Below are 15,389 nucleotides of genomic sequence, written 5' to 3'. Positions count from 1 at the left end.
CCTTATCCAAACACTTTCCTATCTAGCTGTTAAGCTAACCTATCACCATAGGATTTCAATTTCTAATACAATTTTGAGAGAGTATTAAAACTTTTGACCTGATTGAATGTAATCTTGAATTGCTGCATTCAGGCTCTTGATCTGCTCTTTCTCTTCTGATCCTCGCTTGATTTGATCTCTGTATATGTCTCTTGTTCTGCTATGGTCAACTAAATATAACTGCTATCCCTTTCACTAAGTTTTTATGATTTCACCATAATCTCCCCTTATGCAACTTTTCTTTCACACATATAATGGTCCATTCATCTTCCTTATAAAGAATATGAAGACTTAGGTTTAGGTATGGATCTAGGATCGATATTAAATCTCAAATTTCCGCTCATATTTTGCATTTTTCTCATTGGTTGCATGCCTTCACAATTTTCTTGATTGGTTGCATGCAGATTTCATAGGTATTTCAAATGACTCATCCTTATCCTCTTTCTCCTTCGAGATTTCTCTAAGTCGGCTCCAAAAATGATTTACATCTTAGTTTGTGTAGGCACAAACTCTTATGCTGATTCTGTGTTGCTCGACACATGAAGTATTACTGATGCTCGACACATACTATTTTTGGATTGCTCGACATCTATTACATTTCCTAGTTTGCTTGGCACCTATTGTGTCCTGTATCACTCGACATGTGTTGCTTGACATCTGAATGATTTTGTTACTCAACACATGAACAATTCCTATCTAGCTCGGCATGAGTTATATTGTAGTCTACTCGACACTAAATGTGACTCGGTACCTATTGAAATTTTGGCTCGACATCTATTGAGTACTCAACATGTATGGTGAAAATGGTTAAGTGTGTTGACACTCATTTGTCAATACTATTTATTTGACCAATAAAAGGAATTACACTGCATAACAATGATGAGATGGCAATTGAACAATTTGCAGATGATACCTCCTTATTTATGGAGCTTGATGAAAATAACTTTAATAATAGCCTCAGTAGGATGTAGATGTATTTCCATGCATCAGGGGCAAAAATCTCTCCTAGTAAGTCTATTATTCTGGGATGGATTGGAAATGGGTTGGCCCTGACACTATGGTAAGATACTTGGGGATTCCATTTTCTGTGAAGCCCTCTATCAAATATATGTGGTCTTGGATCTTTACTAATAATTGAAAACAATTGTATTGAGTGGCAAACTAATTCGCTATCTATTGTTGGTAGAGTTCAAGTTGTACAATAAATCTTATCTTCTCATGCTATTTATTATGCTTGAACTTAGATTTTTGCAAAATCTCATACTAACAAGTTCGAAAGGATCCTTAGAGAATTTATTTGGTCTAATGGTATTGGTAATAAGAAAATATAGTATGTTAAATGGGAGTGGTGTTGCTCGCCCAAGAATCTTATAGGTCTTGGACTGAGATATTTACAAGCTCAAGGCAATGCTCTTGCCTCTAAACAGATTATTAAGGTAATGAATGGGAACGTTCCTCATAAAATATTGATTAGAAATAATATTTCAAACTCTATCCCAAGAAAGGGGAAATAATGGAATAATATCCCTATTGTTGTCATAGGTTTTGGGGAGTTTGACATCAAAGTGTTTGGTTATGAAATATTTTCTTCTATATGGAGGGCTTAGTGCCAAGTTAAACCCATGATCAACTAGGTATGTTGTGCAAAAAAATCCTTCTTTCTATGTTGAGGACAAGTTTATTTGATGGGGCATTTATCTTAACAATAGAATCTTTCTCTCACTCAATGTTGTTATGCTAAAATCTAGCATGAAAATGATATTTCTCTCATTCAAGATATTCTGGTTGATGAGAAGATGGGGTCCTGGGATTGTATTAGTAGTAGGTCCCTGTGGCTTGAAAGAAGACTTATGCCTCAATTACTAAAGTAGTTGGCAAGTTTTTCCATGAAAGAAGATGAATTCCCAACAAATAATGGACTATCTAAAATGTGAAGATGACAGAAAGCTTAATGAATGCAAAAGCAAACACATCTATAATATGCTTAAAAATTATGAGGGAATCATTGATCACATTAATTATAAATGGAGATGTAATTGGTTAAACTCAAGATGACTCTTTATCTTTCAATGTTTTGGCACTCACCTGTTGAACATAAAATTGTTTTCTTTAGATGGTTCCTCTCACTCAAAAAACATAATGTGGGATCCTTTTTGTCTAATGTTAGCCTTCAACTTATTGTTTTTTCTTTATGTAATTATCAAGATTCTTATGAAAATCTTTTCTTTGAGTTTCCTTTTGCCAGAAAGATTTAGTCTTTACTTTTTGGTTAGTCTTTCAAATGGAATACTACAAACAATATTTTATTGATTTTGACCAAGTTTGTTTTTATCAATTTCGACTATTTAATCTCGGTTTGTATACTAAGTTTATATTGGAAATTAAAAATAAAAATAAAAATATTAAATAATGTAATTAAATAGTAATTTGTAATTACTATGTAATCACATTATTAAATATTAAAAAATGAAATTTTGTGAATTTAAATGGGGAAGGGCATGTTTTGGTTGTTGTGTTTTTTAAATAAAATATAAAATAACATAAAAATTAATTAAATTTTATGGTGGGTGGGGGCCACCACCCCCCACCCCCTCTTTTCTCTTCCCATGCCTACAAGCTACCAGCGAGCTTTCTAATTTTTCCACATGACAGTCTCTATTGCCGTAACAACAGGATACTGCTGTAGGCATTACCTGTTTGTAACGCGTCGCCAAGGGATCCAAAAGAAATAACCTAAAGCTTTACTAAATTTGCCAACATTTTTTTTTTGAAACAAGAAAGAATAACATACACATCAAATACATAATAGCAGAAGCAATAACTTACAATCAACTACATCATACATAACAGGTTACATTACTTAAGGATCCCAAGATGTTGAATCACATATAAACTTAATCTTATACTAAGTCCATCAAATACCACATCCATATGAAAGAATAATTATAAAGTCCAATGTCCATTTAATATACATTTGTTCCAAATGTCTCTTGGCAAATTAAATTCGAAATGCTCAATCATCCACTGTACATGTGACAGGGTATGAAAGGCTTAAAAGAATATACATATGTAGAAATAGAAATACATCATCCTCCTCAGATCCATGATACAAAGTACAATAAAATAAATGAAACCATCCACTATACATGATACATCCATCCATCGTAAAAGATATAAACATCCCTCATAAAGTATAACCATCCATCAAATGATACATAGAAAGAATGAAAGTAAATGCAGACAAGGAATTCTCTAGCCATGCTGACTACAAATAGATCTCAATCGTAAGAGTGAAAAAGCACTATCACCCGACTACGTGGAACCTAAATGGCCCACTCCCACTGTGCTGAGGACGTAGTCTCAAGTCCCAAATAGGATATCATCCACATATCAAAAGTACACTCTAAGTCCAGGAAATCCTAAAAGTATTCTAACTCAAATAGTTCGAAGATAGGTCGACATCTATACCTAGAGGCATACAAGACACGTAGGAAACCTGCTATGTAAGCAGGCAAGTCTCATCGCACGAATCATGTTGGAGTTACTCGAGTAGTCTCTTAGGACCCTCAGATCCCTAGCGATTCCTATGCAGCCACTAGTATCCTCTCATACTGACAAGGCATACTACGGAATGCAAGGTCGCAAACAAGTGTTCGCTCTACTCCCATCCTAATCTTTACTAGCACCTGAGGCATGGGAGAGAACATACAAAGACTCTTATTAGGTTCATTTTACTCTCATTTAGTGTAATGTTTTCACTTATTAAACAACTTACAATGAATTACCCTAGCAACCACTTAGGGCCCCGACTCCCATTGCAAGCCACTTCCTAACACTAAATATAGATTTCCTACCCTAGGCTCATGAAATCACAAATCATAGAATCATAGTAAAATCACTTCAGTCCTATACAAGTGACTGGAAAGCATCATAAAGATAATCATAATAATCACATCAGTTCTCTACGAGCAACTGGAAGACATCCCAAGATAAATCACAATACCAATCGATTCTCAACGAGCAACCAGAAAGTATCCCAATAATACTGATCAACAACTCAAAATGGTTAAGTCAAACATGTCACAACATGACTTCACTAAGATCAAACCAAACAAACACCTCAGTCCTATCAAAGTGATTGGAAAGCAATTCAAATATATTTGATCGAAGACTCAAAAATGATTAAGTCAGGTATCTCATATACATACACCTCAACTTCACACAAGAAGACTGGAAGGCAATAACAACAATAAATACAAACTCATCATAGAGCATATCATCACATTATCATGGTTGGGTTAAAAGATTGAGATCAAAACATCAACATAACATCACAAACTCATAGCCCCCGAGCCTCTAGTAACATCCTAAGACTGGTCAATACTAGGACAACCCGAAACTCCAAAGCATAGACAGTACATAGAAAGCATAATAGTCTCATAGCTCAATTTGATTTGAAAATATATTGTTAATTCAAATGTAAGGGTTTCAGTTTTCGTTTCAGTGTATATTTTAAGTAAAAAGATTCATCGTTTACCCTAATAATTAAACCCATCCTAATATTCAAATAACAAGCACCATTACTCCTATTTGACTTTTTAAGTAAATTTCCTCCAAAATAACCTAAGGGTAGTCATTAATTAAATTATTAAAATAATAAACATTGATGTTTCAATAATACCACTTAATTAAAAATCAATTTTATTAATAAGATAACACTATATCTTCTTTAAGCAATATTAATGATTAATTCAATTCAATTAAACTAATTTTTAATTAAATTAATTAATAATTATACAAGACTACTATATTACCATTCATTAATAATTTATTAAAATTAATAATTATTAATATAATTTAATAATTAATAAATAATAATATTAATTAAAATTTAATAAAATTGACTGCAATTTAAATTTATTATAATTTAAAAACATATAACAATTAAAAAAAAATGCATATTTGAGTTAAAGGCCGCTGGCCTCCCCATAAAGGGGCTACCGAGTGGCGTACCTTGCTGATGTAGGGTTTGCGCTAGTAGCGGTACATTGTACCACTATCGTCGCAACCTGCGTCAACAATGTACAACGCTGACACAAGTAAGTGGGGTAAGTTATTTATTAATTTTCTTTTTTAAATTTATTTTTTAATAAAACCTTAAACTATTAATCCCCTCCCTCCCCCCCTCCAAATTTTTAATAATATGTGTATTATTTTATCTAAATTTTTATATTTAATAAAAATTCATCCCTACAACCAATTTCCCTTTTTACTATATATATATATATATATATATATATATATATATATATATATAATTTTTATTTTTTTAAATGGAATTTGCAAATATAGTCTGATAGGAGAATCACTATCAACTATTCGAATTTTCAATCTAGGATTTTCATTTTCAAATTCAAACCCTTCCCAAATTTAATTTCTCAATTCCATGTTAATTCAAACCCAAATCCCGATTTAATTTCCAAATTTGATTCTATTGAGTAAGGATTGCAATGATATTTTAATCTCCCATAACCAAACGAAAACAACACACATGCCCAAATTTCAAATTACAAGATTGAAAGATTTGTCATAGAGAAATATTTAGACAACCATTAACAGACATGATGAAGACAGGAAAGAGAAAGAGCGTATTAAAATATGCAAAAATCACAAGCGTCTACCTCGACACTGATGCTAATCGCTATGCCCTAGAAAACTGTAGAGAAAATTCCTCCTCCTAGAACCTTCTCCTTTCCGAAAATTTCTTCATTCTCCAAAATTCACGGGTATTCAAAAATGAAACCCCAAGTTGTGATATAGAGTTCTCTCCCAAAAATTGAGGCACTAATTGTGCGTTCACCCCAGAGAACTCCTTGATCATGACCCTTAACTCATTATTAACTTTTATTTACCTTTCTTTATCTTTTCCATGCACATTCATTAATTAATTAAATTACTTTATTTAATTTTCACTCAACTTCTTTTTAATTGATTTATTAATTTTCAATCTCATGCACACTTTACGCAAATTAAAATATCTTTATTAAATTCACTTGTCTTATTAATTTCTTATATTTTAATCTCATGCACACATCATGCGAACTTAAAACTTGTAATAAATTAATTTCTTTTCACTTTTAATTTATTTTCGAAACTTAATTGATAAAATATTTATTAACTTAACTAATAATAATATTTAGCATTTATTCAAAAATGAACTCTAAATATATTATTATTAAATTAAATAAATATTATCACGTTCTAAATTTGTTCTTATAACTTTTATCTTCAAATTTAATTTTTTTATTTAATTAATTTTTAAATTAATTAAATATTAAAATATCATCATAATTTTTCATTAAATTAAATCATTAATTAAATCTTTTAATTAGACTTAATTAATAGAAAATTTACCAAGGACTCATAAAGTAAAACATGAAAACTCATCATAGAAAAACACATACAAAATCAAACTAAAGGGTTATAATCATGAATTAATGTCATCCGACACATTCAGAGGGTACATTGACTCAGATACTTGTCCTAATTATCTATTAGGACAAATGGCTTAAGGGTTTAGGATTTGGACTTAAGAATTTATCTTCCCTCTCTTACCATTGAGATAATGCGATAGGGTACGCTCATCCTGGCAATTCAAGGAAGTCGATACTCAGCACCTGCAACCTGCATAAAATCCACGCATGTACAAATACAATATATACTAAGCTAAATAGGCAATGGTAGGAAGTGGTGCATCGTGTAGATTCTGATTAGTAGGTGACTACGACTCCCTTCTTTAACCACATCAGAAATGTCATACATAAAGAAAAAAAAACACGCACACCATGCACATGCAGTATGGGGTAAGTATCCATAAGAGAGCACATATGATAATAAACCATCTAACTAATCATCATCAATTATTGCAAACACTGTGATAATCATCATGCATACATGAAATATAAAGTACCAAGTAATCTCATCATATAATTAGCTGAATGTAAAACAATATCTAATAATCTCAAAAGAATACTGCTAGTAATCAAGCATAAAACTGGCCTATAAGAGTTCGGCAATGATAGCAAAAATGTAACTTAGGGGCAGGCACTACACTGTTACTACGTCAGTAGAGCTGCTGTGACAACAAGTTGACGGGCTATAAATGTTATTAGGAAGTTTGCTTTTAATTTTAATTCTTTATTATTTAGTTTTATTAAAATTTTAAATAACATTTTTATTTATGTTAAATTAAATTTCAATAAATATTATTAATTATTAAATGTTAAAAAAGTATTATTATTATTAATTATTTTATTATTATTAGTTAATAATTATTTTATTGATAATTTAATATAAGTTATTTTATTAATAAATTGATGAGTATTATCTTTAATAAATTATTGATTATTGATTATTGATTTAATTTTAACAATATTCATTTGAAGTTATTAATTAATTTATTATTAAAATGTATACGTACAGTATATGGATAGTTGAAATTGAGAAAAGTTTATTTTAGTAAACTTGGGTGTTGGTTGACAGTTCAATATCATATTTAAATTGACTTTTAATAAGAATCATGAATCTATTAATTTTATGATTCAAGAACTTTAGTAATATAATACTTTGAAAAGACAAAAACTGTTATGTGTATGATTATTGAACTCTTATGTTGATAACAAATTGAACTATTAAAACTATGTTTAAACAACTTGTTATGTTTTGTTGAGTGTTGAGAGTTGTGTGGACTCGAGAATGCTAGCAAATCTATGACTTAAAATGAAATGAAAATATAAACCTTGTATTATAAATCGAAAACCCTATCAATTGTAATATTTGGAAACGAAAATGAGAACTTGGAAACTTATAGTGAAAATTAAATTGTGTGTTTTCCAAAACCTAATGAATTATGGAAATGACTTTTGTATGTAACCTTTATGATGTGTGGTTTATTGTTATGGTTTCCGGGGTTGTCTTAGCTTTGACCAATTAAGATGTTTACCAGAGGCTTGGGAGTTTTGTCTATAATGTCATGATGATGTTTTGATTACGATCTTTTATACCTGACCATGGTGATGTGTCATGTGTGCTCTATGCTGAGTTGATCAGATGTTTTGTTATTGCTTTCAATTACTCTTGTGTAGAACTGAAGTGAATGGTATGACCTTTCTGGTATAACTTTTGAGTCTTCAATCAATTATCCTTGATTGTTTGCCAATTGCTTATATAGGACCGAGGTGATTAAATGATTTATTTTTGGTGATGACATGTTATGTCATGGTTTGGTTTATGTTTACTTGACTTTGGATCAGTCCTATTTAGGATGATCGTATTGGTGAAATCTATGATTTGGATCAATGATGTTTTCTATATATTTCCAATGGCTTGTTTAAGAACTGTTGTGTGGTTATGGTCATTTGAGATCTTTTGCTTTTGCTAAGCTTAGGGTAGGTTATTTGTATGTCATGATGGGAAGTGACTTGCAATGGAGACTGAGACCCTAAAGAGGCTAGCAGGTACCCCATTGTAGGTTATTTTAATAAGTGATAACATTTCATTAAATGGGTTTAAAATGAATTAATAAGATATTGGTATCACAAAAAGTCACTGGGGGGTCTGGAGTATTAAAATACTACCAGGGTATCCTTAGAACTGACTTATTAGTATGCCTTGTCTGTACGAAAGGATGTTGATGCCGCATAGAGACACTAGGGGGTCTAGAGTATTAAAAGACTAGACAGGATAACATTAGAGTTGGCTCATGCGATGACGCTTGACCACTTGCATATTAGATTTCCTACGTGTTTGTGTTGCCTTTGGGATTAGTTGATACTTGTGTCTTGGTACCCTTTGAGATAGTTTTCTTTCAGATGATTCCTTGAACCTAGATGTTGGTTTTGACATTTGAGTTTGTTATCCTGTATGGGACTTGAGACCATCTCCTCAACATGGTGGGAGTGGACCTTTTTGGGTTTCACAAGGTCGAGTGGTAGTTCTTTTTCTTATGCCATTAAGATTTGACTGTTGGATGTCGTTGTTGCATGTGTTTGTGCAGACATTCCTTTTTATCTGATCTTGTATTTATATGATGGATGGTTATATTCTAAGTGTATTGTATTTGATTTCATAGATCTTACGAGATGATGTAATCTATTTCATGATGTATATTACTTCAACCTTTCATACCTTATGACCTGTACAGTGGATGATTGTGCATTCTGGTTATTGCCAAGTGGCATTCAAGATAATTGTATATTGTTTAAATGGAATTTGTACTTGTAGATATTCTTTAATATAGATGTGTTATATGTTAGATTTAATATTAATTAAACTTAAATGTGATTCAATGTCACAAAACCCTAAGAGATGTAATCTATTTACGATGGTTCTTATGTATGTGAGTTAATGCTTCCGCTACTATTTTATCTCTTAATGTTATTGCTTCTGTTGTATTATCTGCTGTTGTTTATAATTGTTCTCTTTTTTAAAAAATTGCTTAGCAAACTCAGTGAAACTTTAGGTTAGTTTCTTTTGGGTTCCCTGGAGGGGCATGACATATGTATATCTAAGTACGTGTTTCACATGGAAGATTATTTTATCTCCTTATCTTCTCATGGTGTACACACATTTAAATATACATATTTTAATAGATATGATCTTGTATAAATTAATACTATGGTGTCACCTTATTTTTATATGTATGTGCACATACATAAATATGTATTATATTGAAGTGATAAGAATGTTAATCATAAATCATTAAAGGTATGTACTTTGATTAAGTTAAAACATTTTAAGGTTAACCAATAGTTCATGCGTGTTCAATAATTGTATCCTATTATACAATCACTAGGTCCTTAACCATGGTGATTCAAGATTCATATCCATTTGCTTAGTGATGGTGATGCCCCTGTGCCCAATTCCTTTTTGACAATGCTTCCACCCCTTTAATGTGCTCCCTATAATGAAATTCTCTATAGTTAAATCATATTACCATAACAAGTTATTAATTATAAATGATCATAAGGGCTAACCACCTTTTCAATTCCCATGAATTCATGATACATAACTATCCATAATAGCTTTAAAATATCATCATAACAATTAGCTAGCATGTCATCTTTATATGAAAATATAGTGATTAACCATCTTACCATTTCACATGATTATAACAAATTCCAACTGCCAGCTGACTTCACGAGAAACCTCAATAGTTATATGAACATTTAAGTTGGGTCAAAAATTGGGATGTAACAAGAGGAATGAGGAGATTTTCCAAAACAAGAAGTGAAATATTATCGATTTTAAGCATAAACTTACACATTTCTATATTATGTCACAGGTTACTATCGCTTTGGGAATCTCAAGAGAAATATTCAATTTGTTGTTTAAGGATGGAGCCTTAGTTATATTCTGCAAGGACATTAAAGCTTATGAGGGATTGGAAAGCATTGCTCAAAATGACATTGTGAGCCCGAGGACTGATCAAGAGAGCCCAACGATCAATCAAGAACTGTTTATTGATGAAGGGGACCACGCTGCAAGTAATGTCACCTCTAACATGGTTGATGGAAATCATAGACTAAACCTGGAGTCTATAATGGATCATGGAAACAACGATAGAACAGATCCTGAAGTCAATAGTATAAACAAGTATAGTTATCAATAATTGGGTTCTCCAATTCTTAGTTTTTCTTGTGCCATAGCATATTGCCTCTAAATACTTTGTAAATGACACTCTTTATAATCCTGTAATTTGTTGTTGATCTTGGTCAACACATTTGTGGTTTGGCTGCCCACTTGGTTTAACTTATCTTGGTTGTTCTTGTTGATAAACTTCTTTAATAATTATATTAAAAAGAAAAATGACAAAGAAATGACATTTATAATTTACTCTTGAGCATATTTAAACACATGTATGTACACAAACCAATAGAATGAAATAAAGCACATGTACCATCTACTTAAATAGTAAGTGATCTACAATTAGGACTAAGGTTTAATTAGAGCTATTTATGATTTTGATGTACAATTGTTTTTCTTCAATCGTTTTGATATATAGTTAAATTTATTTATGTCTCCTTAAGACATCATAACTTTATATGCATTCCTCAAGTGTAAGTTACAAAGTAATGTATACAAGTTTTAATTTATACTTAATTATGGCTAAGATTGGATTACGATTAGGGTTAAACTTATGTTCATGATTAGACAAGTTAGGTATGCTTCAATTATGATTAGGCCTAGAGTTATAACTAAGAGACTTTGATATTGTACATATTGAATTAATATTCTATAGTTTATAATATATCATAAATTAAATTTAAAATAATGCTCTATATTTCATTTGATATTATATATGATGTATTGAATGTTCTAATGTTGTGTCTCAATGTTTCAAAAAGAAAAATTCAATGTTTTCTTTTTTTACTTTTAATTGATTTTAACCATATTTTATTTTGTTTTGTAATGTTATGTGGACTTTTAAAAAAAAAATTGTACCTCGTGTCTCCCATATTCATTGCCATGATAAGTCATTTTCTACTAATATAGAAATTCCATTTCTTTCTCAAAGACCGGGGAAGAAGGAGACATTTGACCGCGCTGCCAAACGAACAGTGCGAATAAGGTCGGTAAAGACGCTCTCTAAGCTTTAGTCACCATGCTAGGAAATTTCGTAGCTGATCCAGACTTCTGAATTCAAATAAAACCATCATTTTCAGCCCACTTCCTTGGGCACACGTGAGATTCTTTATGTTTTTTCATGGACGATGAAGATAAAACGAAACAAAATAAGCAAATGAAAAACATATTTGCATAGTGAAGCGGAAAAAAATGACAGGTTCAAACTTGAGCGGATAAAATAGCCGCCTACACCAACCCCTTTTGAGTGGCCTCATTCACCACACACTACAGCAAAATTTTCGCTTGACTTTGACTGCAGACGCCGCCCATCTTTACCAATTCCGTTTCCCGCTTGGTGCTAAACTTATAGCAATTATTATAAATACCGTGCTTCACTCATCAATTTATTCACTGCAAACTGAGAGCTCTTCTCTGGATAATTAGATTGCAGTATAAGTTTGTGGAGAATCATTTGAAAGACTTACTTTTGAGCTGTTTATGCTGCAAAAGCTGTATTGGAAATGGAGTTCTGAGTTCAAGTTTTATGCTATATAGTATAGTTTATGTGGCTTTTAGAGAATAGTTTCATAGTGTATGTCATTAGTGAACCTCACTTCTCAATCAATTTCCACTACTTTGGTCTACTTTGGATGGTTCAACAATCAATTTAGTCACAACAAACTCTCTTCTAGGAGAAAATTAGATTGCTGTATAAGCTTGTAGAGAGTTGTTCTCTGAACCAAGTTGGAACAGAGTTTAAGTTAGTCTAGTAATAGAGAATTTATATTTTTCAAAGAAAGGTCACAAGTATGTCTGGTAGCAATGTCAACAATGACTCCAATGCTACTAAGGCTAGAGAGCTATGCCGGCCGCCAACTCTGCCGTTGCCAGTGGGCGGGGTGAACCCGATCCACGTGGAAGGCGTGGGACACGTAAGCAATCCACCTCACTGGAAGAGAGCCGCGGAGGCAATGGAGTGCAGCCACCTGGAGGAAGTACGAAGAATGATTCGACAATTCTACCAGGCACAGAAAGTAGTCCTCCGTGGCACGACCCTGACAGTGGGTCAGGTGACCGCTGTGACACGGAGAAAGGAGGTGAGGGTCGAGTTGGACGAGGCAAGCGCGAAAGGGCGAGTGGAGGAGAGCGCAAGATGGGTAGCCAACAACATCGCAAAAGGAACAGACACATACGGTGTCACAACGGGATTCGGAGCCACATCTCACAGGCGAACAAACAAGGCAGTGGATTTGCAGAGGGAGCTGATCAGGTTCCTCAATGCGGGTGTTTTGGGCAGCGGGGATCTACAGCTGCCATGCGAGTACACAAAGGCGGCCATGCTTGTAAGGGCGAATACCCTCATGCAGGGCTACTCTGGCATCCGGTGGGAAGTTCTTGAGGCTCTGCAGAAGCTCATGGATTGTAACATTACTCCCAAAGTGCCCCTCAGAGGAACGATCACGGCTTCCGGAGACCTTGTTCCGCTCTCCTACATTGCGGGATTGCTCACCGGGCGCCCGAATTCGAGAGCCATGACGGAACATGGCGAGGAGATCGGTGCCCTGGAGGCGCTCAAGAGAGCCGCCATTAATGGCGGCCCTTTTGAGTTGCAGCCCAAAGAAGGACTCGCGCTCGTCAATGGGACCGCCGTCGGATCGGCCGTGGCATCCTCCGTGTGCTTCGACGCCAATCTGATGGCCGTCATGGCGGAAATCATGTCTGCCCTGTTCTGCGAAGTGATGCAGGGGAAGCCCGAATTCACAGACCCGCTCACCCATGAATTGAAACACCATCCTGGCCAAATTGAAGCGGCCGCAGTAATGGAGTTTCTTCTGGACGGCAGCGATTATGTCAAGTTGCAGGAGATGGATCCGCTGAGCAAGCCCAAGCAGGATCGGTACGCCCTGAGAACATCCCCGCAATGGCTCGGCCCCCAAATCGAGGTCATTCGCATGGCTACGCATTCAATTGAGCGCGAGATCAATTCTGTCAACGACAACCCCTTGATCGATGTGGCCCGAGATATGGCCCTCCATGGCGGCAATTTCCAGGGGACCCCAATTGGGGTTTCCATGGACAACACCCGAATCGCCTTGGCTGCCATCGGGAAACTCATGTTTGCCCAATTCTCAGAGCTGGTCTGCGATTACTACAACAATGGCCTGCCTTCGAATCTCTCCGGCGGGCCTAATCCGAGCCTCGATTACGGCTTCAAAGGGGCAGAGATCGCCATGGCTTCTTACACATCGGAGCTCCAGTACCTGGCCTCCCCTGTTACGACCCATGTCCAGAGCGCGGAGCAACACAACCAGGATGTGAATTCGCTAGGGCTAATTTCAGCCCGGAAAACTGCAGAGGCCATTCAGATCCTCAAGCTCATGTCTGCTACTTACATGGTGGCGCTCTGCCAGGCCGTGGATCTCCGCCATTTGGAGGAAAACATGCGGGCCGTAGTCAAACATGTGGTTTTACAGACAGCCAGAAAGACTCTTACCAGTGCCGAAGATGGATCTCTTCTTCCGACACGATTCTGCGAGAAGGAGCTCCTCCAGGTTGTGGATCATCAACCAGTTTTCTCCTACATTGACGATCCATCAAACCCTAGTTATGCCCTAATGCTTCAGCTCCGTGAAGTTCTGGTCGAAAAGGCCTTTGAATCCCCTGAAGACGACATCGACAACAGCAATAAGAACGCACTTCTGTTCCGCCGGATTCCAATCTTTCAGAAGGAACTAAAATCCCGGCTGGACGAAGAAATCCCCCTTGCCAGGGACAAATTTCATGCAAACGATTTCCCCATCCCGAACAGAATCAAGAAATGCAGGACTTACCCGATCTACAAATTCGTGAGATCCCAAATGGGGACGGAGTTGCTGAGCGGCGCAAAGGTGCGGAGCCCCGGGGAAGACATTGAGAAAGTGTACAGGGGGATCTGTGAGCCGCAGAATCTGTTTGGAGAGGTGTTGATGAAATGTCTGGAGACGTGGCGGGGATCTGCAGGGCCCTTCACTCCGCGTTCACAGCATCCTCCACTCTCACCCGCGCCATTCAATTCCTCGTATTGGTCCTGGTTTGACACCGCCAAATCGCCCTCCGCCACCAGCGGCAGAGGATTCTGGAACACTGCAAATGCCACCCTCTGAGATCTCTCTCCGCTCTTCTTTCTTCTTGCTGGACTCTAATTGACCCATTTTCTCCTAATTGCGGAGGGCTTATGCAAAATTTTCAGGGTTCTCTGTTACACAGTAGATAGTAAGTCTGATACAGTCGATTTTTCATCTTCTTAGCGATGTTCTTTCAATTGAAAGCTCTCGGGTTGCTCGCTGTTGTCATGAGGGCCCGGGCAATGCTTTCACTGTCTCTGTTTTATACATTGCAATACTGCCTTCAATGGTTAGAAAATACCCCAATCAGGCTCAAATAACTCTACACTTCACGTTTCCTAGAATTCTCCCTTTCCAAATACAGATGCATAGCTTTTGAAACCTCGTCTTGCTTCGCTCCTATGAATATTCTTATTTACCTGAATTAACCAAAGGATAGTTTCATATTTGTAAGTTAAAATATATCGTTGAGTTAATAGATATTTAACTATAAGAAAATTTCAAAAGGGTGGTTTCGTTGGTTAAAGGCTCAAGGTTTTCTTATATAGTAGCTGAGATAATTTTTTTCACCTTGAATTGTTCTTGCATTATTTTGTTCAATTTTGTCATTTCAAGAGGTTC

The 15,389-nt window shown here is 35.2% G+C and overlaps 1 protein-coding gene across 1 annotated transcript; it reads left to right on the top strand.

Moving 5' to 3' along the window:
• Positions 1-11,586: 11,586 nt before the first annotated feature.
• LOC149556415 (phenylalanine ammonia-lyase 2-like) lies at positions 11,587-15,149 on the top strand. The gene has a single exon (XM_089830715.1). It carries the CDS (start codon positions 12,474-12,476, stop codon positions 14,805-14,807), a length of 2,334 nt encoding a protein of 777 aa, XP_089686841.1. The 5' UTR covers positions 11,587-12,473; the 3' UTR covers positions 14,808-15,149.
• The last annotated feature ends 240 nt before the right edge of the window (positions 15,150-15,389 follow it).

The sequence above is a fragment of the Cupressus sempervirens genome, chromosome 5, assembly GCF_028749045.1.
Source record: "Cupressus sempervirens isolate cs-2001-9-10 chromosome 5, ASM2874904v1, whole genome shotgun sequence".
In the NCBI taxonomy this organism is placed as follows: Eukaryota; Viridiplantae; Streptophyta; class Pinopsida; order Cupressales; family Cupressaceae; genus Cupressus; species Cupressus sempervirens.
Note: the sequence above shows the minus strand (reverse complement) of the source record. Positions and strands in the feature narration are given on the sequence as shown.

Bases quoted from the DNA above. Each gene is read 5' to 3' on its own strand.
- LOC149556415 (XM_089830715.1), top strand. From the start codon at position 12,474: ATGTCTGGTAGCAATGTCAACAATGACTCCAATGCTACTAAGGCTAGA.